The sequence below is a fragment of the Oncorhynchus keta genome, chromosome 10 (assembly GCF_023373465.1).
Source record: "Oncorhynchus keta strain PuntledgeMale-10-30-2019 chromosome 10, Oket_V2, whole genome shotgun sequence".
In the NCBI taxonomy this organism is placed as follows: Eukaryota; Metazoa; Chordata; class Actinopteri; order Salmoniformes; family Salmonidae; genus Oncorhynchus; species Oncorhynchus keta.
This window is the reverse complement of record NC_068430.1, coordinates 5,126,896-5,152,353: the sequence shown is the minus strand read 5'-3', so window position 1 is coordinate 5,152,353 and position 25,458 is coordinate 5,126,896. Positions and strand designations below refer to the sequence as shown.

The following is a 25,458-nucleotide window of genomic DNA, read 5'->3' as shown; positions in this document are numbered from 1 at the left end:
ATAACCCATTGTCCCACTTATCTATGAGAATAACCCATTGTCCCACTTATCTATGAGAATAACCCATTGTCCCACTTATCTATGAGAATAACCCATTGTCCCACTTATCTATGAAAATAACCCATTGTCCCACTTATCTATGAGAATAACCCATTGTCCCACTTATCTATGAGAATAACCCATTGTCCCACTTATCTATGAAATAACCCATTGTCCCACTTATCTATGAGAATAACCCATTGTCCCACTTATATGAGAATAACCCATTGTCCCACTTATCTATGAGAATAACCCATTGTCCCACTTATCTATGAAAATAACCCATTGTCCCACTTATCTATGAGAATAACCCATTGTCCCACTTATCTATGAGAATAACCCATTGTCCCACTTATCTATGAGAATAACCCATTGTCCCACTTATCTATGAAAATAACCCATTGTCCCACTTATCTATGAAAATAACCCATTGTCCCACTTATCTATGAAAATAACCCATTGTCCCACTTATCTATGAAAATAACCCATTGTCCCACTTATCTATGAGAATAACCCATTGTCCCACTTATCTATGAAATAACCCATTGTCCCACTTATCTATGAAAATAACCCATTGTCCCACTTATCTATGAGAATAACCCATTGTCCCACTTATCTATGAGAATAACCCATTGTCCCACCTATCTATGAAAATAACCCATTGTCCCACTTATCTATGAGAATAACCCATTGTCCCACTTATCTATGAGAATAACCCATTGTCCCACTTATCTATGAAAATAACCCATTGTCCCACTTATCTATGAAAATAACCCATTGTCCCACTTATCTATGAGAATAACCCATTGTCCCACTTATCTATGAGAATAACCCATTGTCCCACTTATCTATGAAAATAACCCATTGTCCCACTTATCTATGAGAATAACCCATTGTCCCACTTATCTATGAAAATAACCCATTGTCCCACTTATCTATGAGAATAACCCATTGTCCCACTTATCTGTGAAAATAACCCATTGTCCCACTTATCTATGAAAATAACCCATTGTCCCACTTATCTATGAGAATAACCCATTGTCCCACTTATCTATGAAAATAACCCATTGTCCCACTTATCTATGAGAATAACCCATTGTCCCACTTATCTATGAGAATAACCCATTGTCCCACTTATCTATGAAATAACCCATTGTACCACTTATCTATGAGAATAACCCATTGTCCCACTTATCTATGAAATAACCCATTGTCCCACTTATCTATGAAAATAACCCATTGTCCCACTTATCTATGAGAATAACCCATTGTCCCACTTATCTATGAGAATAACCCATTGTCCCACTTATCTATGAGAATAACCCATTGTCCCACTTATCTATGAAATAACCCATTGTACCACTTATCTATGAGAATAACCCATTGTCCCACTTATCTATGAAATAACCCATTGTCCCACTTATCTATGAAAATAACCCATTGTCCCACTTATCTATGAGAATAACCCATTGTCCCACTTATCTATGAGAATAACCCATTGTCCCACTTATCTATGAGAATAATGCATTGTCCCGCTTGTTTCTCTCCAACAGTCACCCCTGCACCCTATACCTGCCTCGCCCACCAGTCCCCAGTCCCAGTCCGGCCTGGATGGCAGTAACTCTACCCTCTCTGGCAGCGCCTCCTCCGGCGTCTCATCCTTGAGTGAGAGCAACTTGTTGGGCCAGTCCTGCTCCACCGAGGCCCCTGGAACTACCAGCAGACACCCAGCAGGCACCCTGGACTCTGTCTCCATCACCCCTGGCACGGTGCACTCTATCTGGGCCATAGACAGAGAAGACCTGGGAATGAACTCCCCCTCTAGTCCCTACCTGCCTGTCCGATACAGCGTCTCCGAGCCAGAGGTCCTGGATGGCTCCAAACCCACTCCTTGCCGTAGTCACTCCGCCCCTGGGTGGGTCACCCCGGTCATCACCCCTATTATCCCCGTCCTCCCAGAGGCCCACACCCTAAACATCCAGAACTTGCCCCACTACCACCAGGAGCCCCCGCCCGCCCTGCCCCCCAAGCCCTACCTGAGAGAGGGGTGTATCCCTGAGGAAGGGTGTATTCTCGTGCCCAGGCCCATGCCACGCAAGATCTCTCAGCCTCTCATCACCTCCAAGGAAGAGCAGGCCAAGGTGGCGTGGGAGCAGGTCATCACAGAGGATTAAAGAGCAGGCCAAGGTGGCGTGGGAGCACGTCATCACAGAGGAGTAAAGCGCAGGCCTGGGGTTTATTCAGTCAGTGATGTGAAACTTTGTGAATGTTTCAGATATAAATAGTGTGAATAGAGCTGACACCTGATCCCCCCCTATTCCATCTGACAGACAATCATATCTGTTCTACATTATATATTTCTATCTGAATGTTCTGTAACTTTATATCCTCCTGAACATGCCCATTGTTTAGAAATGGTTGGGGCCAGTGTTAGGGCCTGGGTTAGGACCTGTCTCTCTGAGGGGCCAGTGTTAGGGCCTGGATTAGAACCTGTCTCTCTGAGGGGCCAGTGTTAGGGCCTGGATTAGAACCTGTCTCTCTGAGGGCCCAGTGTTAGGACCTGTCTCTCTGAGGGGCCAGTGTTAGGGCCTGTCTCTCTGAGGGGCCAGTGTTAGGACCTGTCTCTGAGGGGCCAGTGTTAGGGCCTGTCTCTCTGAAAGGGCCAGTGTTAGGACCTGTCTCTCTGAGGGGCCAGTGTTAGGGCCTGTCTCTCTGAAAGGGCCAGTGTTAGGACCTGTCTCTCTGAGGGGCCAGTGTTAGGACCTGTCTCTCGGAGTGGCCAGTGATAGAACCTGTCTCTCTGATGGCCCTGTGTTAGGACCTGTCTCTCTGAAGGGCCAGTGTTAGGGCCAGTGTTAGGACCTGTCTCTCTGAAGGGCCAGTGTTAGGGCCAGTGTTAGGACCTGTCTCTCTGAAGGGCCAGTGTTAGGGCCAGTGTTAGGACCTGTCTCTCTGAGGGGCCAATGTTAGGACCTGTCTCTCTGAGGGGCCAGGGATATAGAGGGGAATGGCAAAAAATGATCCCCCTCCTCCCAGTTCATTCCTCACAGAGTATCCTATTTTGGTATTGGAGAATGCTAGCTGTGATCTAATTGTTCACATCTAAATGTGTTTGTTTGAAAATGCATCTTTGGAATGATAAGTCTTTTTCTATTTTTGATTTCTTATTCTTTCAAACTCTTGTCAGAAAGAGAGAAAAAAAAGTATATTGAATGTTCTTTCTATGAATTGGGTCACTAACTCACACCAATGATGGGAACTACCTTTTCAGAAAACGCGTCATTCTGTGAATAAAAAGTCATGCATTTAATTATTTTATTGATTGATAGTTCAGGACCACATGCAGGTTTCCAAATCATTGCACAAAGGGAACTCGTGGATTGTAAAACCAGACATTTAAACAGACATTTGAATTAATGAATTGAGTTAAACTGAAGCAAACCTCAGTAGAGTAAAAACCTGTTAAACCGTGACCTCTGTTTTCAGTTTAATTTTTTAAATGTTTTTATAGACAAGTTGCCCTTTAGCAACTTAATAATAAACATTAATTATTATTTATTAATAATATAATAATAAAATGTTTTATTACATTATTTAATAAATGTTAAAAACATTTGATTCTATTCGCACTTAAATATTTCTATAAATAAAGATGGGATCAGTGACGGGTTTTATTAGCGTATAGAGGGGGGAGGGGTTTGGAGAGATGATGATTGAGGTCAGGTGATTTTTAACATTATGGTTTGCTTGTTATGTTCATTTCCTGTAAGGGATGCATATTATTAGCTGACCTTTGTGGTGTTGATGTAATGATGATACACTCAGCGATTCAACTGGCTTTTACTGAGAAAAAGAACAATGGGGGGAGGGAATAGTTTGATGAATAGAGAGAGACGGAAGTGGGGGGGGGGGTTTAACGAACTAATACAAAATGTCAGGGTCACATACTCCCAACACTTCTTCCTACTCTGCTCATCCTCGACAGACGGACAGTCAAGAGGCTTAAATGCTGTGGTAAGGCTTCATCACACAGTAGTCGTCTTTATTGCTGTGTGCTACCTGCCACAGCCAGATCAGCCAGCCACTATAAAGAGGTAAGGACATAACCGTCTGAAGGCTGGTGAATAGATGTCCCGTTATAAAAGGCTGCTCGTGCTCTATATAAGGGCTCGGTTGGTTTATTACTAAAGGTCAGTTTCCCATTCAGCATCTTGCATACTACAGTACAAAGAAAAGGCTATATTTTTAGAGGAGATAAAATCTGCAAATGTATTGTTATGTGTAGTTATAGTTATATATATTAATATTAGATTATTTAAAAATGAATCCCTATATCATGGATTGACTGAGGAGAATTGATGACTTGATAATGACGCAATGATGATGTGATAATGACTCGATAATGACGTGATAAAGACTCGTTGATGACTTTCCAATGTATCGATAATGACTTGATAATAAATCGATAATGACTTAATAATGTCTAGATAATGACTCAACGATGACGCGATAATGACTCGACGATGATTCAATGATAACTTGATAATATCATGATAACGGGGTGCCAATGACTTGAGGATGACTTGGTAACGGCATTATAATGACTCAATAAAGACTTGATAATGACTCGACGATAACTCGATGATGACTCGATAATGACTTGATAATGACTCGACGATAACTCGATAATGACTCGATAATGACTTGATAATGACTCGACGATAACTCGATAATGACTCGATAATGACTCGATAATGATGACATAAAAACATAATAATGTGCTAAGACAAGGGCATTGAAAGTCACTGTAGCTGCTTGGTGATGTGCACAAGTGGAATGACACATTTAGATGGAAGATATTTATAGACGAATGAATATTAACTAATATAATTATATGTGATTTGTTTTGAGTGTTTCCTTTTTTATTTGGTACTTTTACGTGTGCATGTTCACTCAGTGAAATAACACACTGGGTACAGATGTCAGTTCAACGTCTGTTCAAATCAAATTGTATTGGTCGCAAACACATATTTAGCAATGTTATTTTGGGTGAGGCAAAATGCTTGCGTTCTGAGCTCCAACAGTGCAGTAGTATCTAACAATACACAACAAACCAATATGTACACAGTGGGAAATTATATAACCATGGCTAGTACCGCCCATTGGACTACCAAGGAGCAGAGGGGTCAGAGAGAGAGAGAGAGAGAGAGAGAAGGGACTGTGACCTAAAGACATCCTATCATTTATACTTATTGACTATTCAGCCCTGATCACAATGTACAGATTATTCCACTTCTTGATTTCTCTAAGCATCCTCCTCCCTGCCTCCAATTACTATCTCTTGTATCTACCTAGTGAACTGATCTGCCTTGCTACAACAGTGCTGGTGCTTCATAGTCACAGATCCTGGATCAGATCCTGCTGCTCATCTCAATCCTTGCTTCTTTCAGCTTGTTGTCCAGGTGTTTTGTTGTGGATGTCTCTCTCTCTCTCTCTCTCTCTCTCTCTCTCTCTCTCTCTCTCTCTCTCTCTCTCTCTCTCTCTCTCTGCATACAGTAGACCTACACTCTGTAGTTTTCTCATGTCATCCTGTTGTCATGTTCTCATGTCCTCCTGTCCTCCTGTTGTCATGTAATGTCCTCCTGTGGTCATGTCCTCCTGTGGTCATGTCCTCCTGTTGTCATGTCCTCCTGTTGTCATGTTGTCATTTTCTCCTGTTGTCACGTCCTCCTGTTCTCCTGTTGTCATTTTCTCCTGTTGTCATGTCCTCATGTTGTCATGTTCTCACGTCCTCCTGTTGTCATGTCCTCCTGTGGTCACTTTCTCCTGTTGTCATGTCCTCATGTTGTCATGTTCTCACGTCCTCCTGTTGTCATGTCCTCCTGTGGTCACTTTCTCCTGTTGTCATGTCCTCATGTTGTCATGTTCTCAAGTCCTCCAGCTGTCATGTTCTCATGTTTTCATTTTATCCTGTTGTCATGTCCTCATGTTGTCATGTTCTCACGTCCTCCTGTTGTCATGTCCTCCTGTGGTCACTTTCTCCTGTTGTCATGTCCTCATGTTGTCATGTTCTCATGTCTCATGTATTCCATATATAACAATGTCATACATAAGATGAAATTGTGTATTTATTAACCCCCCCCCCTATAACACACTCAAAACAATGTCACACTACATCTGTCCGTCTAGGTTGTTTTGTGTCCGTTATGTGGTGATTGTACTCTTTGTGATGATGGGAGGGAGGCAACGTTGAAAGTACATAAACTGGTTATTCACTGGTTGTGAGAGAGAGGGGGACTCAGACAGAGAGAGGGGGACTCAGACAGAGAGAGGGGGACTCAGACAGAGAGAGGGGGACTCAGACAGAGAGAGGGGGACTCAGACAGAGAGAGGGGGACTCAGACAGAGAGAGGGGGACTCAGACAGAGAGAGGGGGACTCAGACAGCTGGCTCCCTTCCAGGCTCATACAAGCAGAGGGGTTAATCATCCAATCACATGGTCAGCAAAGAGGTGCTCTCCCTCCCCCTCCCTCCCTCCCTCCCTCCCTCCCTCCCTCCCTCCCTCTCTCTCTCTCTCTCTCTCTCCCTCCCTCCCTCCCTCCCTCCCTCCCTCCCTCCCTCCCTCCCTCCCTCCCTCCCTCCTCTCTCTCCTCTCCCTCCCTCCCTCCCTCCCCCCTCCCTCTCTCTCTCCCTCCCTCCCTCCCTCCCTCCCTCCCCTTCATCATTTCACCTCCAGGCCTGCTGCCGCTCCTAATCTACTGACACTAATCCTGATTTCTGAGTGTAAGAGGATGTAAGAGTGTTAATATAGTCACTAGTGTTAAGTGTACGTAATGTATTTGATTAGATAGTGTGTCCTCCACAGATGATAGAAGCCATTAGTTCATTTTTAATTTGCAGCTATATCTCTATGAGCAATGTTGCTGAAATAGCAGGAATTCCCCCTCATGTTTCCCATGTAACTTTTACAGTTAAAATAAAAACATTATTATTTTGCATACTCATGAATAGCATGCTTTCAGAGCCAAAAATATATGAAGGAACATGTTATGCGAATGACCTATGACCTATGACCTATGCAAAGCCTCTCAATTTATTTGATTTCTACAAATGGCGGTTACAAATGGCGGTTTACAAAACAGTTTTGAAATCATTACAGTTGTTCCCCAGACCACCTCGTCAGGCTCTTCTCTCTCTCTCTGTAAATAGTTATGACGAGGCTGTGGATTCATAAGGCTTTAAAGGGTCCATGTATAGAGGGATTATTACTTGTCTGCCTTGTACTTTCTGATGTAAGTGTTTTTTTTTTTTTTAAACCTTAAAAAAAAAAAAATTGACAAACATACAATATTTTTTTTAAAGTTCTTTCATTTAGCTTCATTATTTTGTGTGTTTTTCCATCAAAGACAAATCTGGACAGTCGGCTACTTCTACGGGCAAATTACTCCAAAGTAATTTATTGTATATATTGTGTTAGCATGAATCAACAGTGATGTGGATTGTAGATGTACAATACAACACATGTTTTTTTTTCTCCTGTGATGTGGAATTCATTTATTATTAATAATACATTTAAATAAATAATAATAATAAATACAGCTCAACATTAAAGATCTTGTTTTATTGACCCATTGATGTTTCAACTGGTCATTATTTATTATTTATTAGCGGTGACGATGAGATGAGAAAACGGTGAACTATAAGTAATTATCATAGAATGATGTCATATCTAAAAGTAACTTGATGTTTTTTTTTTTTAACTAGTCAGTTAAAAACAAATTCTTATTTACAAGGACGGCCTACCCCGTCCAAACCCAGACGACGCTGGGCCAATTGTGCGCCGCCCTATGGGACTCCCAATCACGTCCGGATGTGGTACAGCCTGGATTCAAACCAGGGACTGTAGTGACGCCTCTTGCACTGAGATGCTGTGCCTTAGACCGCTGCACCACTCAGGAGCCCTATGCAAGGTATTAGATAGTAGACCTACTATTTTTTTTTTCTTTTTTTCTGGTTACTAGTCCAACACTCTAACCACTAGGCTACCCTGCCGCCTCTCCACTCTAACCACTAGGCTACCCTGCTGCCTCTCCACTCTAACCACTAGGCTACCCTGCCGCCTCTACACTCTAACCACTAGGCTACCCTGCCGCCACTACACTCTAACCACTAGGCTACCCTGCCGCCACTACACTCTAACCACTAGGCTACCCTGCCGCCACTACACTCTAACCACTAGGCTACCCTGCCACCACTACACTCTAACCACTAGGCTACCCTGCCGCCACTACACTCTAACCACTAGGCTACCCTGCCGCCACTACACTCTAACCACTAGGCTACCCTGCCGCAACTAGACTCTAACCACTAGGCTACCCTGCCGCCACTACACTCTAACCACTAGGCTACCCTGCCGCCACTACACTCTAACCACTAGGCTACCCTGCCGCCACTACACTCTAACCACTAGGCTACCCTGCCGCCACTACACTCTAACCCAGGCTACTCTGCCGCCCTCCACTCTAACCACTAGGCTACCCTGCCGCCTACTACACTCTAACCACTAGGCTACCCTGCCGCCACTACACTCTAACCACTAGGCGACCCTGCCGCCACTACACTCTAACCACTAGGCTACCCTGCCGCCACTACACTCTAACCACTAGGCTACCCTGCCGCAACTACACTCTAACCACTAGGCTACCCTGCCGCCTCTACACTCTAACCACTAGGCTACCCTGCCGCCCTCCACTCTAACCACTAGGCTACCCTGCCGCCACTACACTCTAACCACTAGGCTACCCTGCCGCCACTACACTCTAACCACTAGGCTACCCTGCCACCACTACACTCTAACCACTAGGCTACCCTGCCGCCACTACACTCTAACCACTAGGCTACCCTGCCGCCACTACACTCTAACCACTAGGCTACCCTGCCGCCACTACACTCTAACCACTAGGCTACTCTGCCGCCCTCCACTCTAACCACTAGGCTACCCTGCCGCCACTACACTCTAACCACTAGGCTACCCTGCCGCCACTACACTCTAACCACTAGGCGACCCTGCCGCCACTACACTCTAAACACTAGGCTACCCTGCCTGCCCTCCACTCTCACCACTAGGCTACCCTGCCGCCTCTACACTCTAACCACTAGGCTACCCTGCCGCCTCTACACTCTAACCACTAGGCTACCCTGCCACCTCTACACTCTAACCACTAGGCTACCCTGCCGCCTCTACACTCTAACCACTAGGCTACCCTGCCTCCTCTCCACTCTAACCACTAGGCTACCTGCCGCCTCTACACTCTAACCACTAGGCTACCCTGCCACCCCTCCACTCTAACCACTAGGCTACCCTGCCGCCACTACACTCTAACCACTAGGCTACCCTGCCGCCACTACACTCTAACCACTAGGCTACCCTGCCACCTCTACACTCTAACCACTAGGCTACCCTGCCGCCCCTACACTCTAACCACTAGGCTACCCTGCCGCCACTACACTCTAATGTGTAGTGGCGGATGTTCAGAAAGCTTAACTTTCTGAACATCCGAGACGTGTAGTCCGCTTGTCATTCCAATTTCCTTGCATTAGCGTAGCCTTTTCTGTAGCCTGTCAACTATGTGTCTGTCTATCCCTGTTCTCTCCTCTCTGCACAGACCATACAAACGCTCCACACCGCGTGGCCGCGACCACCCTAACCTGGTGGTCCCAGCGCGTACGACCCACGTGGAGTTCCAGGTCTCTGGTAGCCTCTGGAACTGCCAATCTGCGGCCAACAAGGCAGAGTTCATCTCAGCCTATGCCTCCTCCAGTCCCTTGACTTCTTGGCACTGACGGAAACATGGATCACCACAGATAACACTGCTACTCCTACTGCTCTCTCCTCGTCCGCCCACGTGTTCTCGCACACCCCGAGAGCTTCTGGTCAGCGGGGTGGTGGCACCGGGATCCTCATCTCTCCCAAGTGGTCTTTCTCTCTTTCTCCCTTACCCATCTGTCTATTGCCTCCTTTGAATTCCATGCTGTCACAGTTACCAGCCCTTTCAAGCTTAACATCCTTATCATTTATCGCCCTCCAGGTTCCTCGAGAGTTCATCAATGAGCTTGATGCCTTGATAAGCTCCTTTCCTGAGGACGGCTCACCTCTCACAGTTCTGGGCGACTTTAACCTCCCCACGTCTACCTTTGACTCATTCCTCTCTGCCTCCTTCTTTCCACTCCTCTCCTCTTTTGACCTCACCCTCTCACCTTCCCCCTACTCACAAGGCAGGCAATACGCTTGACCTCATCTTTACTAGATGCTGTTCTTCCACTAACCTCATCGCAACTCCCCTCCAAGTCTCCGACCACTACCTTGTATCCTTTTCCCTCTCGCTCTCATCCAACACTTCCCACACTGCCCCTACTCGGATGGTATCGCGCCGTCCCAACCTTCGCTCTCTCTCCCCGCTACTCTCTCCTCTTCCATCCTATCTTCTCTTCCCTCTGCTCAAACTTTCTCCAACCTATCTCCTGATTCTGCCTCCTCAACCCTCCTCTCCTCCCTTACTGCATCCTTTGACTCCCTATGTCCCCTATCCTCCAGGCCGGCTCGGTCCTCCCCCTCCCGCCTCCGTGGCTCGACGACTCATTGCGAGCTCACAGAACAGGGCTCCGGGCAGCCGAGCGGAAATGGAGGAAAACTCGCCTCCCTGCGGACCTGGCATCCTTTCACTCCCTCCTCTCTACATTTTCCTCCTCTGTCTCTGCTGCTAAAGCCACTTTCTACCATTCTAAATTCCAAGCATCTGCCTCTAACCCTAGGAAGCTCTTTGCCACCTTCTCCTCCCTCCTGAATCCTCCCCCTCCCTCCTCCCTCTCTGCAGATGACTTCGTCAACCATTTTGAAAAGAAGGTCGATGACATCCGATCCTCGTTTGCTAAGTCAAACGACACCGCTGGTTCTGCTCACACTGCCCTACCCTATGCTCTGACCTCTTTCTCCCCTCTCTCCAGATGAAATCTCGCGTCTTGTGACGGCCGGCCGCCCAACAACCTGCCCGCTTGACCCTATCCCCTCCTCTCTTCTCCAGACCATTTCCGGAGACCTTCTCCCTTACCTCACCTCGCTCATCAACTCATCCCTGACCGCTGGCTACGTCCCTCCCGTCTTCAAGAGAGCGAGAGTTGCACCCCTTCTGAAAAAACCTACACTCGATCCCTCCGATGTCAACAACTACAGACCAGTATCCCTTCTCTCTTTTCTCTCCAAAACTCTTGAGCGTGCCGTCCTTGGCCAGCTCTACCGCTATCTCTCTCAGAATGACCTTCTTGATCCAAATCAGTCAGGTTTCAAGACTAGTCATTCAACTGAGACTGCTCTTCTCTGTATCACGGAGGCGCTCCGCACTGCTAAAGCTAACTCTCTCCTCTGCTCTCATCCTTCTAGACCTATCGGCTGCCTTCGATACTGTGAACCATCAGATCCTCCTCTCCACCCTCTCCGAGTTGGGCATCTCCGGCGCGGCCCACGCTTGGATTGCGTCCTACCTGACAGGTCGCTCCTACCAGGTGGCGTGGCGAGAATCTGTCTCCTCACCACGCGCTCTCACCACTGGTGTCCCCAGGGCTCTGTTCTAGGCCCTCTCTTATTCTCGCTATACACCAAGTCACTTGGCTCTGTCATAACCTCACATGGTCTCTCCTATCATTGCTATGCAGACGACACACAATTAATCTTCTCCTTTCCCCCTTCTGATGACCAGGTGGCGAATCGCATCTCTGCATGTCTGGCAGACATATCAGTGTGGATGACGGATCACCACCTCAAGCTGAACCTCAGCAAGACGGAGCTCCTCTTCCTCCCGGGGAAGGACTGCCCGTTCCATGATCTCGCCATCACGGTTGACAACTCCATTGTGTCCTCCTCCCAGAGCGCTAAGAACCTTGGGGTGATCCTGGACAACACCCTGACGTTCTCAACTAACATCAAGGCGGTGTCCCGTTCCTGTAGGTTCATGCTCTACAACATCCGCAGAGTACGACCCTGCCTCACACAGGAAGCGGCGCAGGTCCTAATCCAGGCACTCGTCATCTCCCGTCTTGATTACTGCAACTCGCTGTTGGCTGGGCTCCCTGCCTGTGCCATTAAACCCTACAACTCATCCAGAACGCCGCAGCCCGTCTGGTGTTCAACCTTCCCAAGTTCTCTCACGTCACCCCGCTCCTCCGCTCTCTCCACTGGCTTCCAGTTGAAGCTCGCATCCGCTACAAGACCATGGTGCTCGCCTACGGAGCTGTGAGGGGAACGGCACCTCAGTACCTCCAGGCTCTGATCAGGCCCTACACCCAAACAAGGGCACTGCGTTCATCCACCTCTGGCCTGCTCGCCTCCCTACCACTGAGGAAGTACAGTTCCCGCTCAGCCCAGTCAAAACTGTTCGCTGCTCTGGCCCCCAATGGTGGAACAAACTCCCTCACGACGCCAGGACAGCGGAGTCAATCACCACCTTCCGGAGACACCTGAAACCCCACCTCTTCAAGGAATACCTAGGATAGGGTAAGTAAGGGTAAGTAATCCTTCTCACCCCCTTCTCCCCCAACAAGATTTAGATGCAAGTGGCTGTTCCACTGGTTGTCATAAGGTGTATGCACCAATTTGTAAGTCGCTCTGGATAAGAGCGTCTGCTAAATGACTTAAATGTAAATGTAAATAACCACTAGGCTACCCTGCCGCCACTACACTCTAACCACTAGGCTACCCTGCCGCCACTACACTCTAACCACTAGGCTACCCTGCCGCCACTACACTCTAACCACTAGGCTACCCTGCCGCCCCTCCACTCTAACCACGAGGCTACCCTGCCACCACTACACTCTAACCACTAGGCTACCCTGCCGCCCTCCACTCTAACCACTAGGCTACCCTGCCACCACTACACTCTAACCACTAGGCTACCCTGCCGCCACTACACTCTAACCACTAGGCTACCCTGCCACCACTACACTCTAACCACTAGGCTACCCTGCCACCTCTACACTCTAACCACTAGGCTACCCTGCCGCCACTACACTCTAACCACTAGGCTACCCTGCCGCCACTACACTCTAACCACTAGGCTACCCTGCCACCACTACACTCTAACCACTAGGCTACCCTGCCGCCACTACACTCTAACCACTAGGCTACCCTGCCACCACTACACTCTAACCACTAGGCTACCCTGCCGCCACTACACTCTAACCACTAGGCTACCCTGCCGCCTCTACACTCTAACCACTAGGCTACCTGCCTCTACACTCTAACCACTAGGCTACCCTGCCGCCACTACACTCTAACCACTAGGCTACCTGCCTCTACACTCTAACCACTAGGCTACCCTGCCGCCACTACACTCTAACCACTAGGCTACCTGCCGCCTCTACACTCTAACCACTAGGCTACCCTGCCGCCACTACACTCTAACCACTAGGCTACCTGCCTCTACACTCTAACCACTAGGCTACCCTGCCGCCACTACACTCTAACCACTAGGCTACCTGCCTCTACACTCTAACCACTAGGCTACCTGCCTCTACACTCTAACCACTAGGCTACCTGCCTCTACACTCTAACCACTACGCTACCCTGCCACCACTACACTCTAACCACTAGGCTACCCTGCCGCCAATACACTCTAACCACTAGGCTACCCTGCCGCCACTACACTCTAACCACTAGGATACCCTGCCGCCTCTACACTCTAACCACTAGGCTACCCTGCCGCCCTACACTCTAACCACTAGGATACCCTGCCGCCTCTACACTCTAACCACTAGGCTACCCTGCCGCCACTACACTCTAACCACTAGGATACCCTGCCGCCCCTACACTCTAACCACTAGGCTACCCTGCCGCCACTACACTCTAACCACTAGGCTACCCTGCCGCCACTATGAAGATACCGGAAAGCGGTTGCTTGTGATCAAACCAACATTCTGTAGCTACAATTGGCCATAGGACACCATGTATTACTTTCTATTCTATAGTAAACCTTCTCTAAATCAAACTAATTTGCCAAGTAATTAACCAGTTTTGTTGTTGTTTTTGTTTATCATTTTCCTTGTTTGGGCATAAAAGGCTAAAAACACCAGGAAATCAGCTCCAAGTGATTTTAATTTTTGAAAATCTATTCAAGTATTTCCATGCATAAAGTAAATTCAGAAAGTATTCAGACCCCTTGAATTTTTCCACATTTTATTACGTTACAGCCTTTTTCTAAAAGGGATTCAATTGTTTTTCCCCCCCCTCATCAATCTACACACAATACCCCATCATGACATCACAATACCGCATAATGACATCACAATACCCCATAATGGCATCACAATACCACATAATGACAAAGCAAAACAACGTTTTTTTAGACATTTGTGCACAAAATAAATGGACATTTACATAAGTATTCAGACCCTTTACTCAGTACTTTGTTGAAGCACCTTTGGCGGCGATACTTTCGACACACCTGTATTTGGGGAGTTTCTCCCATTCTTCTCTGCAGATCCTCTCAAGTTCTATCCGCTTGGAAGGGAGCGTTGCTGCACAGCTATTGTCAGGTCTTTCCATAGATGTTCAATCAGGTTCAAGTCCGGGCTCTGGCTGGACCACTCAAGGACACTCAAGGACACTCCTGCATTGTCTGTGTGCTTAGGGTCATGGTCCTGTTGGAAGGTAAACCTTTGCCCCAGTCTGAGGTCCTGAGTGCTCTGGAGCCGGTTTTCATCAATGACCTCTCTGTACTTTTCTCTGTTCATCTTTCCCTCGGTCCTGACTAGTTTCCCAGTCCCTGCCGCTGAAAAACATCCCCACAGCATGATGCTGCCACCACCATGCTTCACCGTGGGGATGGTGCCAGGTTTCCTCCAGATATGACACTTGGCATTCAGGCCAATCTTGGTTTCATCAGACCAGAGAATCTTGTTTCTCATGGTCTGAGAGTCATTTATTATGTGCCTTTTGGCAAACTCCAAGCGGGCTGTCATGTGCTTTTTACTGAGGAGTGGCTTCCGTCTGGCCACTCTACTATAAAGGCCTGATTAGTGGAGTGCTGCAGAGATGCTTGTCCTTCTGGAAGATTCTCCCATCTCCACAGAGGAAATCTTGCTTCTCGCGTTTTCGCTTTGTCATTATGGGGTATTGTGTGTTGATAAAAAAAATAAAAAAATTAGAATAAGGCTGTAATGTAACAAAAATGTGGTAAAGGTCAAGGGGTCTGAATACTTTCTGAATGCACTGTAAAATAGATACATTATATGTGATCGTTTCCCAATGTATTTATTAAGGTTTGAAATAATTTTGTTTTTGTCAGTTACTATCTGTTTGGGCTTCCTTGAAGTCAATTTGCAGGGTAATTATGTTCAGGCACCCTGACCATCTGCTCAATAAAAACATCTACAAGTGGCTGATAATGTAGTTGGGGACCCTGTAATAAAAGTAAAGAACGTAGTCTTAACTGTCAGAGCATCTTACAGATTACTGCACCTGTACATAGCCCACCTATAATTTAGCCCAAACAACTACCTCTTTCCCAACTGTATTTAATTGATTTATTTTGCTCCTTTGCACCCCATTATTTGTATTTCTACTTTGCACATTCTTCCATTGCAAAACTACCATTCCAGTGTTTTACTTGCTATATTGTATTTACTTTGCCACCATGGCCTTTTTTTGCCTTTACCTCCCTTATCTCACCTCATTTGCTCACATTGTATATAGACTTGTTTATACTGTATTATTGACTGTATGTTTGTTTTACTCCATGTGTAACCCTGTGTCGTTGTATCTGTCGAATTGCTTTGCTTGATCTTGGCCAGGTCGCAATTGTAAATGAGAACTTGTTCTCAACTTGCCTACCTGGTTAAATAAAGGTGAAATACAATTTAAATAAATAAAACAAATGTATAGCTGCTGACACAGACAGCGCGGTAAAGAGCAGTGTGTCTCTTTTCTATTCTAGATGTTTCCATCTGAACTGTTCTGATATGACTGTAAAGGTGAGGTCCCGTAATATACAGAGTTCTAATCCAATCGAATGGCGCCAACTGGACGACGTCCCCAGAACGAAGAGCACCTGTCCAATCAGAGAAAAGTGCGTCGCGTTGCACAGAACGAACCAATCGCGTTCTCGAGACTGAAAATGAGAGCCAATTGGAAGCCTTCGTAGGTTGACGTGTTCATCAGGAAGCGTTGGCAGAATCGAGACATTGCGTGCTCACATGACCGGTTTCAACTCTAGCTGCTCATGTGTAGCTGGTATTTTTTTTTTTTTCGCTAGACAGGTAGTTTTGTATCGTAACGTTTAGCTAGGTACATCTAGCTAAACTAGATTAAGTTAGTTATTAATTGTAAAATGTTGTGTTTGACTAGTTTATCGGTCGCCCTCGCAGCGCTGGCTCTGGTACCGAGCATTAGCGACGCTTTGAAAGATGGGGATTGTGAAGGTGGGTTGGTTTGTCTCATATTTATGTCACTTTGGATATAACTAGCTAGTTAGTCGTAGTTAAGTTTTATGGCAATCTACAATTCCATGCTGTGTCATTGGCATGGATTCTTCGCCAAATAGCCTAGACGTTGGCTATTATTCAATGCGTTGAAACGTCTTTCAATGTGCTCCTAATTTTGTGTGTTTGCAGAGAAGTATTGTAGCTGGCTGTGTCTCGCTAACTAGTACTTGTTAATTGCTCTGTAGGACCTTGCCTTGTGCCCCAGCCAGGTCAGATATTGCCTGTGGTTTCTATTGGTGAGGCAATATGCTCCCATGTCAAGCTATTGTTTCTCTGTTAGATGGGATAGCTGATACTTTACTGTCTATTGTTCAGCTTTGTCCAGGGCAGTGGTTCCCAAACGTTTTTATAGTCCCGTACCCCTTCAAACATTCAACCTCCAGCTGCGTACCCCCTCTAGCACCAGGGTCAGCTGTACCCCCTCTAGCACCAGGGTCAGCTGTACCCCCTCTAGCACCAGGGTCAGCTGTACCCCCCCCAGGGTCAGCTAGCACCAGGGTCAGCTAGCACCAGGGTCAGCTGTACCCCTCTAGCACCAGGGTCAGCTGCCCTCTAGCACCAGGGTCAGCTGTACCCCCTCTCTCAGCACCAGGGTCAGCTACCCCTCTAGCACCCCTACCCCTCTAGCACCAGGGTCAGCTGTACCCCCTCTAGCACCAGGGTCAGCTGTACCCCCTCTAGCACCAGGGTCAGCTGTACCCCCTCTAGCACCAGGGTCAGCTAGCACCAGGGTCAGCTGTACCCCCCTAGCACCAGGGTCAGCACCAGGGTCAGCTGTACCCCCTAGCACCAGGGTCAGCACCAGGGTCAGCTGCTGTACCCCCTCTAGCACCAGGGTCAGCCCTCTAGCACCAGGGTCAGCTGTACCCCCAGGGTCAGCTGTACCCCCTCTAGCACCAGGGTCAGCTGTACCCCCTCTAGCACCAGGGTCAGCTGTACCCCTCTAGCACCAGGGTCAGCTGTACCCCTCTAGCACCAGGGTCAGCTGTACCCCCTCTAGCACCAGGGTCAGCTGTACCCCCTCTAGCACCAGGGTCAGCTGTACCCCCTCTAGCACCAGGGTCAGCTGTACCCCCTCTAGCACCAGGGTCAGCGCACTCTCAGATGTTTTTTTTGCCATCATTGTAAGGCTGCCACACACACTATATTATACATTTATTAAACATAAGAATGAGTGAGTTTGTGTCACTACCCGGCGGCTCGTGGGAAGTGACAGCCCTTATAGGACCAGGGCATAAATAATAATCTATCATTTAGCTCTTTATTTAACCATCTTACATATAAAACCTTATTTGTCTATTGAAAATTCACCACAGGGTAATGAGAAGGATGTGCTTGAAAGGATGCACATAACTCTGCAATGTTGTATTGGAGTCAGTCTTAAATCATTTTCTACACACAGTCTGTGCCTGTATTTAGTTTTCACGTTAGTGGGGGCCGAGAATCCACTCTCACATAGGTACATGGTTGCAAAGGGCATCAGTGTCTCAACAGAGCGATTTGCCAAGGCAGGATACTCTGAGCGCAGCTCAATTCAGAAATCTGGTGGTGGCTTCTGATTTTCACAGAACCGTTTGTTGCAATTTCAATGAGGCTCTCTTGTTCAGATATCGGTAAGTGGACTGGAGGCAGGGTATGAAAGGGGTAATGAATCCAGTTGTTTGTGTCGTCCGTTTCGGGAAAGTACCTGCGTAATTGCTCACCTAACTCACTCAGTTGCTTTGCTATATCACATTTGACATTGTCTGTAAGCTTGAGTTCATTTGCACACAAAAATCATACAATGATGGAAAGACCTGTGTGTTGTCCTTGTTAATGCAGACAGAGAAGAGCTCCAACTTCTTAGCCTCAGTTTTGTCCCGCATATTGAATATAGTTGCGGAGAGTCCCTGTAATCCTAGATTCAGATCATTCAGACGATTTTAATTTAGAAAAAAAACTGCATCACCCAGATAGGCCAGTCATGTGAGAGAGTCGTCATCATGCAAGCTGTCTCTCAATTGAAAAAAAAAATATGTAAGTACTTTGCCCCTTGATAACCAGCGCAATTCTGGTATGTTGTGAAAGCGTTACATGGTTGCTGACAACGTCATTGCATAGTGCAGAAAATACGAGAGTTCAGGTGCCTTTCTTTAACAAAACGTCTTTCAAGCTGTCAGGCATGCCCTTGGCAGCAAGAGACTCTCGGTGGATGCTGCAGTGTTCCCAGGTATTGTTGGGAGCAACTGCTTGCACACGCGTTGCCACTCCACTACGTCTCACTGTCATGGCTTTTGAGCCATCAGTACAGATACCAACATGAGCAGCAGCTACGTTTGGCTACATACAAGCGGTTAGTGGAATTCCCACAAGAGAGTAACAGTTAATGTGATTGGATGTTAATTATTTGACTAGACTACCTGTATTTGACATTGTGTTGCTGAGCACTTATTTTTGGCAGTGGAACAAGGCTACTCAGGAGAGGAGAAAAAAACTCACCTAAAATGTATAGCCCCGTTGGAAAATATAAATGGACTGTTTGAAAATGTGAATAGAATTTTTTTTTTTTTGAGGGGGGTTATTTAAAATGTAAAAAACAAAATGTAAATCCCATTTTTATTTGGCGTGCCCCCGATGGCATTGCGCATACCCCAGTTTGGGAATACCTGGTCTAGTGTATTGGGCCATATAACGTATGGATAACCTACTGTAACAGAACAGACTGACCATAGAAGTCTGAGTTGTAAAACCTAATCTCCTACATATAATGTCGATAGTATTGCTGGAGTTGCCCATTTTTGTTGTTGTTGTTGTATACCATCAGATTAGCATAATGTTATATTAGTAACGTATATAGAAAGGAATGCATTGCAAAGTCATGCAATATTTGTACACTCCTAAACATCCTAATGTATAAATAATGGTCATTCCTTGTTTTGCGTTGTTTCCTCCCCTTTTCAGTGTGTGTGAGCTTCCTGGGAAGGTTTTATCAGTCATTGCAAGACAACAACGTTAAATTCACCAGTGCAGACATCGAGAAGGCCCTCGTCCACACCTGCAAAGACGCCAAGGGCAAGGAAAATCGCTTTGTAAGTGATTTTTTTTTTAGGCTAATGTTTTAGTTTAACCACTTGCTCCTACCCGACACGCAGGCGTCCCATCTAGACATCTGGAAATGCAAATGCGCTACGCTAAATGCTAATAGCACTCGTTAAAACTCAAACGTTCATTAAAATACACATGCAGGGTACTGAATTAAAGCTACACTCGTTGTGAATCCTGGCAATGAGTCAGATTTTTAAAATGCTTTTCGGCGAAAGCATGATAAGCTATTATCTGATAGCATGTAACACCACAAAAGACCCGCAGGGGACGTAAACAAAATAATTAGCATAGTCGGCGCTACACAAAACGCACAAATAAAATATAAAACATTCATTACCTTTGACCATCTTCTTTGTTGGCACTCCTAGATGTCCCATAAACATCACTATTGGGTATTTTTTTCGATTAAATCGGTCCATATATAGCCTAGATATCGATCTATGAAGACTGATCAAGGAAAAAATTTGCGTTTTATAACGTAACGTCATTTTTTTAAATTAAAAAAGTTGACGATAAACTTTCACAAAACACTTCGAAATACTTTTGTAATGCAACTTTAGGTATTAGTAAACGTTAATAAGCGATCAAATTGATCACGAGGCGATGTATATTCTATAGCTGTACGTCTGGAAATAATGTCCGGGTAAATCTCAACCAAAATATCCGGTCGGAGACCGGAAGAAAGGCGCTACCTTGTGCCCGTTTGACCAAGAAACAAATCGTAGGCAAATGACAAGACTGTTGACATCGTGTGGAAGCTGTAGGTATTGCAACCTCGGCCCCATTTAATGTGGTTCACATTTAACAATGGGTTCTAGTGGCGCATGGATATATTTTCGCATTTTCAGTGATCAGATTTTCCTGCGCTTTTCGATGAAACGCACGTTCTGTTATAGTCACAGCCGTGATTTAACCAGTTTGAGTGTTTTCTATCCACACATACTAATCATATGCATATACTATATTCCTGGCATGAGCAGCAGGGCGCTGAAATGTTGCGCGATTTTTAACAGAATGTTCGAAAAGGTAGGGGGTCGGAGTAACAGGTTAATGTAAGTCTCGTCGATAAGTAGTTACGTTGTGATTACCCACTGAATTTGTTGATTTAATTGCTGTTATTTTTCGTCCATCTGTACCCTTAGTGTTACTACATTGGTGGAACCAATGACGCTGCCACCAAAATCCTCAACGAGATCTCCAAGCCCCTGAGCTACCACGCGCCGGTGGACAAGATCTGTGAGAAACTAAAGAAGAAGGACAGTCAGATCTGTGAACTGAAATACAGTAAGGAAACAAATGTAGGACCCATCTCAGATGACTTGGTATCCAGTTATTTGTAAGTTAAATCAATACTATAGTACCAAACCACACTTTTTATTTATTTTACCTTTATTTAACTTTAACTATGCAAGTCAGTTAAACAAATTCTTATTTTCAATGATGGCCTAGGAAACCTAGGAACAGTGGGTTAACTGCCTGTTCAGGGGCAGAAGGACAGATTTATACCTTGTCAGCTCGGGGATTTGAACTTGCAAGCTTCCGGCTACGAGTCCAACACTCTAACCACTAGGCTACCCTGCCGCCTCTACACTCTAACCACTAGGCTACCCTGCCGCCTCTACACTCTAACCACTAGGCTACCCTGCCGCCTCTACACTCTAACCACTAGGCTACCCTGCCGCCTCTACACTCTAACCACTAGGCTACCCTGCCGCCTCTACACTCTAACCACTAGGCTACCCTGCCGCCTAAACACTAGGCACCCTCTAACCACTAGGCTACCCTGCCGCCTCTACACTCTAAACACTAGGCTACCCTGCCGCCTCTACACTCTAACCACTAGGCTACCCTGCCGCCTCTACACTCTAACCACTAGGCTACCCTGCCGCCTCTACACTCTAACCACTAGGCTACCCTGCCGCCTCTACACTCTAACCACTAGGCTACCCTGCCGCCTCTACACTCTAACCACTAGGCTACCCTGCCGCCCCTACACTCTAACCTCTAGGCTACCCTGCCGCCTCTACACTCTAACCGCTAGGCTACCCTGCCGCCCCTACACTCTAACCTCTAGGCTACCCTGCCGCCCCTACACTCTAACCTCTAGGCTACCCTGCCGCCCCTACACTCTAACCTCTAGGCTACCCTGCCGCCCCTACACTCTAACCTCTAGGCTACCCTGCATCCCCTTAAGTTGTTTAACATAAGGATGTAGAAGATCCTCTGTATGGTACACAGTACCACACAGTCTGTTAGCATCCCTCAATTCCATGTCTCTCTGACAGCTAATCTTAAGTCTCAATTTCTCTTTCTTTTTTTTTTGACCCTTATTTGTTCCCATAGTTTATCACGTGGGACTCATCACGCTGCTCATAGTAAATACTTGTCACAATACCATTACATGCTGACTACACCGGTTACGTCAAATCAAATGTATTCATAAAGCCCTTCAGCTGATATCTCAAAGTGCTGTACAGAAACCCAGCCTAAAACATCAAACAGCAAGCAATGCAGGTGTAGAAGCACGGTGGCTAGGAAAACAACTCCCTAGAAAGGCCAAAACCTAGGAAGAAACCTAGAGAGGAACCAGACTATAAGGGGTGGCCAGTCCTCTTCTGGCTGTGCCAGGTGGAGATTATAACAGAACATGGTCAAGATGTTCAAATGTTCATAGATGACCAGCATGGTCTAATAATAATCACAGTGGTTGTTGAGGGTGCAACAGGTCAGCACCTCTGGAGTAAATGTCAGTTGGCTTTTCATAGCCGATCATTCAGAGTATCTCTACCGCTCCTGCTGTCTCTAGAGAGTTGAAAACAGCAGGTCTAGGACAGGTAGCACGTCCCGTGAACAGGTCAGGGTTCCATAGCCGCAGGCAGAACAGTTGAAACTGGAGCAGCATTACTACAACGACTGCATGATCTAAAAATATATTAATGTATGTTATTCAGTCATTGCACGAACACTGCATCAGCGAGCGTCTGCGTGGCCAGGCGCTAAAATAGAATCATATATATATTTATTTATTTTACCTTTATTTAACTAGGCAAGTCAGTTAAGAACAAATTCTTATTTTCAATGACTGCCTAGGAACAGTGGGTTAACTGCCTGTTCAGGGGCAGAACGACAGTTTTGTACCTTGTCAGCTCGGGGGTTTGAACTTGCAACCTTCCGGTTACTAGTCCAACGCTCTAACCACTAGGCTACCCTGCCGCCCCGGGACGCTCAATGTGACGCTCAACGCGTGTTTCTATATTTGACGCTCAACGCGCTGCCAGTCTGACCTCTCCCATCTCCTCATTGGTTTTTAGGAGCATATAAACACGTGATTGAAAGATGAACTGATGTCCACCCAGTCGTTGTAGTAATGCACTGTAAAGTTGGTTACCAACTGCCATATAAAGTCCCAAAAAAAAAAAAAAAAAAGAAGCCTGAGGAAGGAAAAAGATAACGAGAAAGGAATTCGGTTTTCCCGTTTCATCTGTGGATTAATTGTCGGAGTAGAGGACCTTGTGCATTTCAGGTAAAATAACAACGCAAAGTTTATATCCCAGGGCAAATTAGCTAGCCACAGCAAGCTAGCGAGATAAATTGACATAAATACTTAAATGCTTTCCCCCAAATTAGTATCATTGGTTCAGAGTTTGTTTTGATATTTCAACCTGCGTCTCCTGATTCACTTCTGGGTCAACAAAATCAACGTGTGTGCGATGGCACGCTCGCGTCCAGTTTGGTCAGCTCGTTAGATAATGGTTTGTGGATCACGATAAGTCCAAAACATTGTACAATGTCGGCCTGTGGCTATTTCCAACCCCCTGTCTGGCATATTACAAGTTATTTACATACACAAACACAGGTGAGGACTGATTTTCCATGTCATCACCATACCTGACTGGGGGGGGTTGACTGTCTATTATTGCCTCACAGTGAAATTTGACCTCTCTTCCTGGAACGTGAAGAGACTCTGCACACTACATTCTACTGTTAATCACACGGCATGGAATGCAGTCTTGTTTAACCTGTTTAGTGAACAGATTTTGATATCGGCACCTGCTAAGAGACAATTCATACTGGTATGTAACTGGTGTCACTGTGTGAGCTTTCTTAACAGAAGCCTATAGCTTCATTACTTCATACCACACACACTTGGTTAACCCTCCTGAACCCCCCTGTTCTTATCCAGTTAGACCACTGAAATGCTAGCAGGATCTGTTAAAGATGGAATCTTCACCTTCTCTCCTCTCTGCAGACAAACAGCTGGACCTGAGCACCGTGGATCTGAAGAAGCTGAAGGTGAAGGAATTGAAGAAGATCCTGGAGGTGTGGGGAGAGTCGTGTAAAGGCTGTGCCGAGAAGTCCGACTTAATCCGCAAGATCAATGAACTCATGCCCAAGTATGCCCCCAACGCAGCTAAAGCACAGAGGGAACTGTAACCAGAGGGAGAAGGGGGATCCAGACCTGGGATTGTATTCAGTGTCTCAAAGTAGAAATTCTGATCTAGGATCAGTTTTGCCTTTTTTTTTATAATTACATCTCTGTTGTTGTTGTTGCTCATAATGAATAAGACTCTGTATCAAGCATCTCGATTAAGAGTGTTGATTTTAGGATCAGCCCCCCCCTTTCCTTTCCGCCATTTTATTATTTGTGATCTAAATGCCAAATCTAATCCTAGATCAGCTCTCCAACTCGTGAGACAGTTTGGGTTGAATACCAAATTGCACCCTAGTCCCTATATAGTGCACTACCTTTGACCAGAGCCCTGTGGGGAGTATGGTACCATTTGGGATGTTACCTTTGTTTATACAGGCCCTGGGGGGAAGGGGCTTTGGGTGTCCTGAGAGGGTATTTTGTGGTGGGTAATGTTCGCTGTGCGGCATATGAACCACCTGTCAGTCTGTACATGACCTTCGTTTTTTTTTGTGTTTTTTAAGGGATATACTTTTTTTTTTTTTTTTGTCTTAATTAATAACGGTATAATCAGATAGAACCGGTGTGGACAAGCTCATATGCAGAAGGTCCTAGACAGTGGGTGTAGTAAGACACCTGATTCTACCGACCTACTAAATCATCAAATCGAGACCTTGATTTGTACCCTCTACAAATAAGCTTGGCCACCCCCTGAAATATATTTTTTAAAGAGAAGATAAAACTATTGAAATTGACTTTTCTTTCACACAACCTTACATGTTTATTACAAATGTTCTGTACTTTTTCATTAAAATATGAAAACAAGGTGTCAGAAGTCATGGTGTTTTAATACTCAATGCTGGTGGTATCATCACACATGGTCATAAATATATAGCTAGAGTGTTTTCTACTGAACAAAACATATGAATGGAACCTGTAGTAAAACATCCTAGAAATTATTAATACGCACAAAATGCTTATTTCTTTTACATTTTGTGCACAAATTTGTTTATACCCCTGTTAGTCAACATTTCTCCATTGCCAAGATAATCCATCCACCTGATAGGTGTGGCATATCAATAAGCTGATTAAACAGCATAATCATTACACAGGTGCACCTTGTGCTGGGGACAATAAAAAGCCTTTCAAATGTGCAGTTTTGTCACACAACACAATGCCACAGATGTGTCAAGTTGTGAAGGAGTGTGCAATTGGCATGCTGACTGCAGGAATGTCCACCAGAGCTGTTACCAGAATTTAATGTTAATTTCTCTATCATAAGCCGCCTCCATTTTAGAGAATTTGGCAGTCTGTCCAACTGGCCTCAACCACTGACCACGTGTACGCGTTGTGTGGTTGAGCGGTCTGCTAATGTCAGTGTTGTGAGCAGAGTGCCC

The 25,458-nt window shown here is 45.9% G+C and overlaps 2 protein-coding genes across 9 annotated transcripts in view; both read left to right on the top strand.

The window, feature by feature from the left end:
- Positions 1 to 6,063, top strand: part of LOC118389600 (dedicator of cytokinesis protein 3-like) — a 454,681-nt gene extending 448,618 nt beyond the window's left edge. For all 7 annotated transcript variants that reach the window (XM_052526213.1, XM_052526214.1, XM_052526211.1 and 4 more), the window contains one exon: positions 1,593 to 6,063. In XM_052526213.1, coding sequence (XP_052382173.1) covers positions 1,593 to 2,213 — 621 coding nt within the window. In that variant the 3' untranslated portion in view covers positions 2,214 to 6,063. The remainder of the gene's footprint in view (positions 1 to 1,592) is intronic.
- A 10,189-nt stretch (positions 6,064 to 16,252) lies between these two features.
- On the top strand, positions 16,253 to 24,888 carry LOC127932038 (mesencephalic astrocyte-derived neurotrophic factor-like). 2 transcript variants are annotated; one of them, XM_052526207.1, is made up of 4 exons: positions 16,253 to 16,506; positions 19,510 to 19,637; positions 20,796 to 20,989; positions 23,903 to 24,044. In XM_052526207.1, exons 1-4 carry the CDS (start codon positions 16,416 to 16,418, stop codon positions 23,991 to 23,993), a joined length of 504 nt encoding a protein of 167 aa, XP_052382167.1. In that variant the 5' UTR covers positions 16,253 to 16,415; the 3' UTR covers positions 23,994 to 24,044. The 2 variants fall into 2 exon arrangements, with proteins under 2 accessions (XP_052382167.1, XP_052382166.1); XM_052526206.1 differs by having other exon boundaries at positions 16,262 to 16,506; positions 20,796 to 20,937; positions 23,903 to 24,888.
- Positions 24,889 to 25,458: the final 570 nt, after the last annotated feature.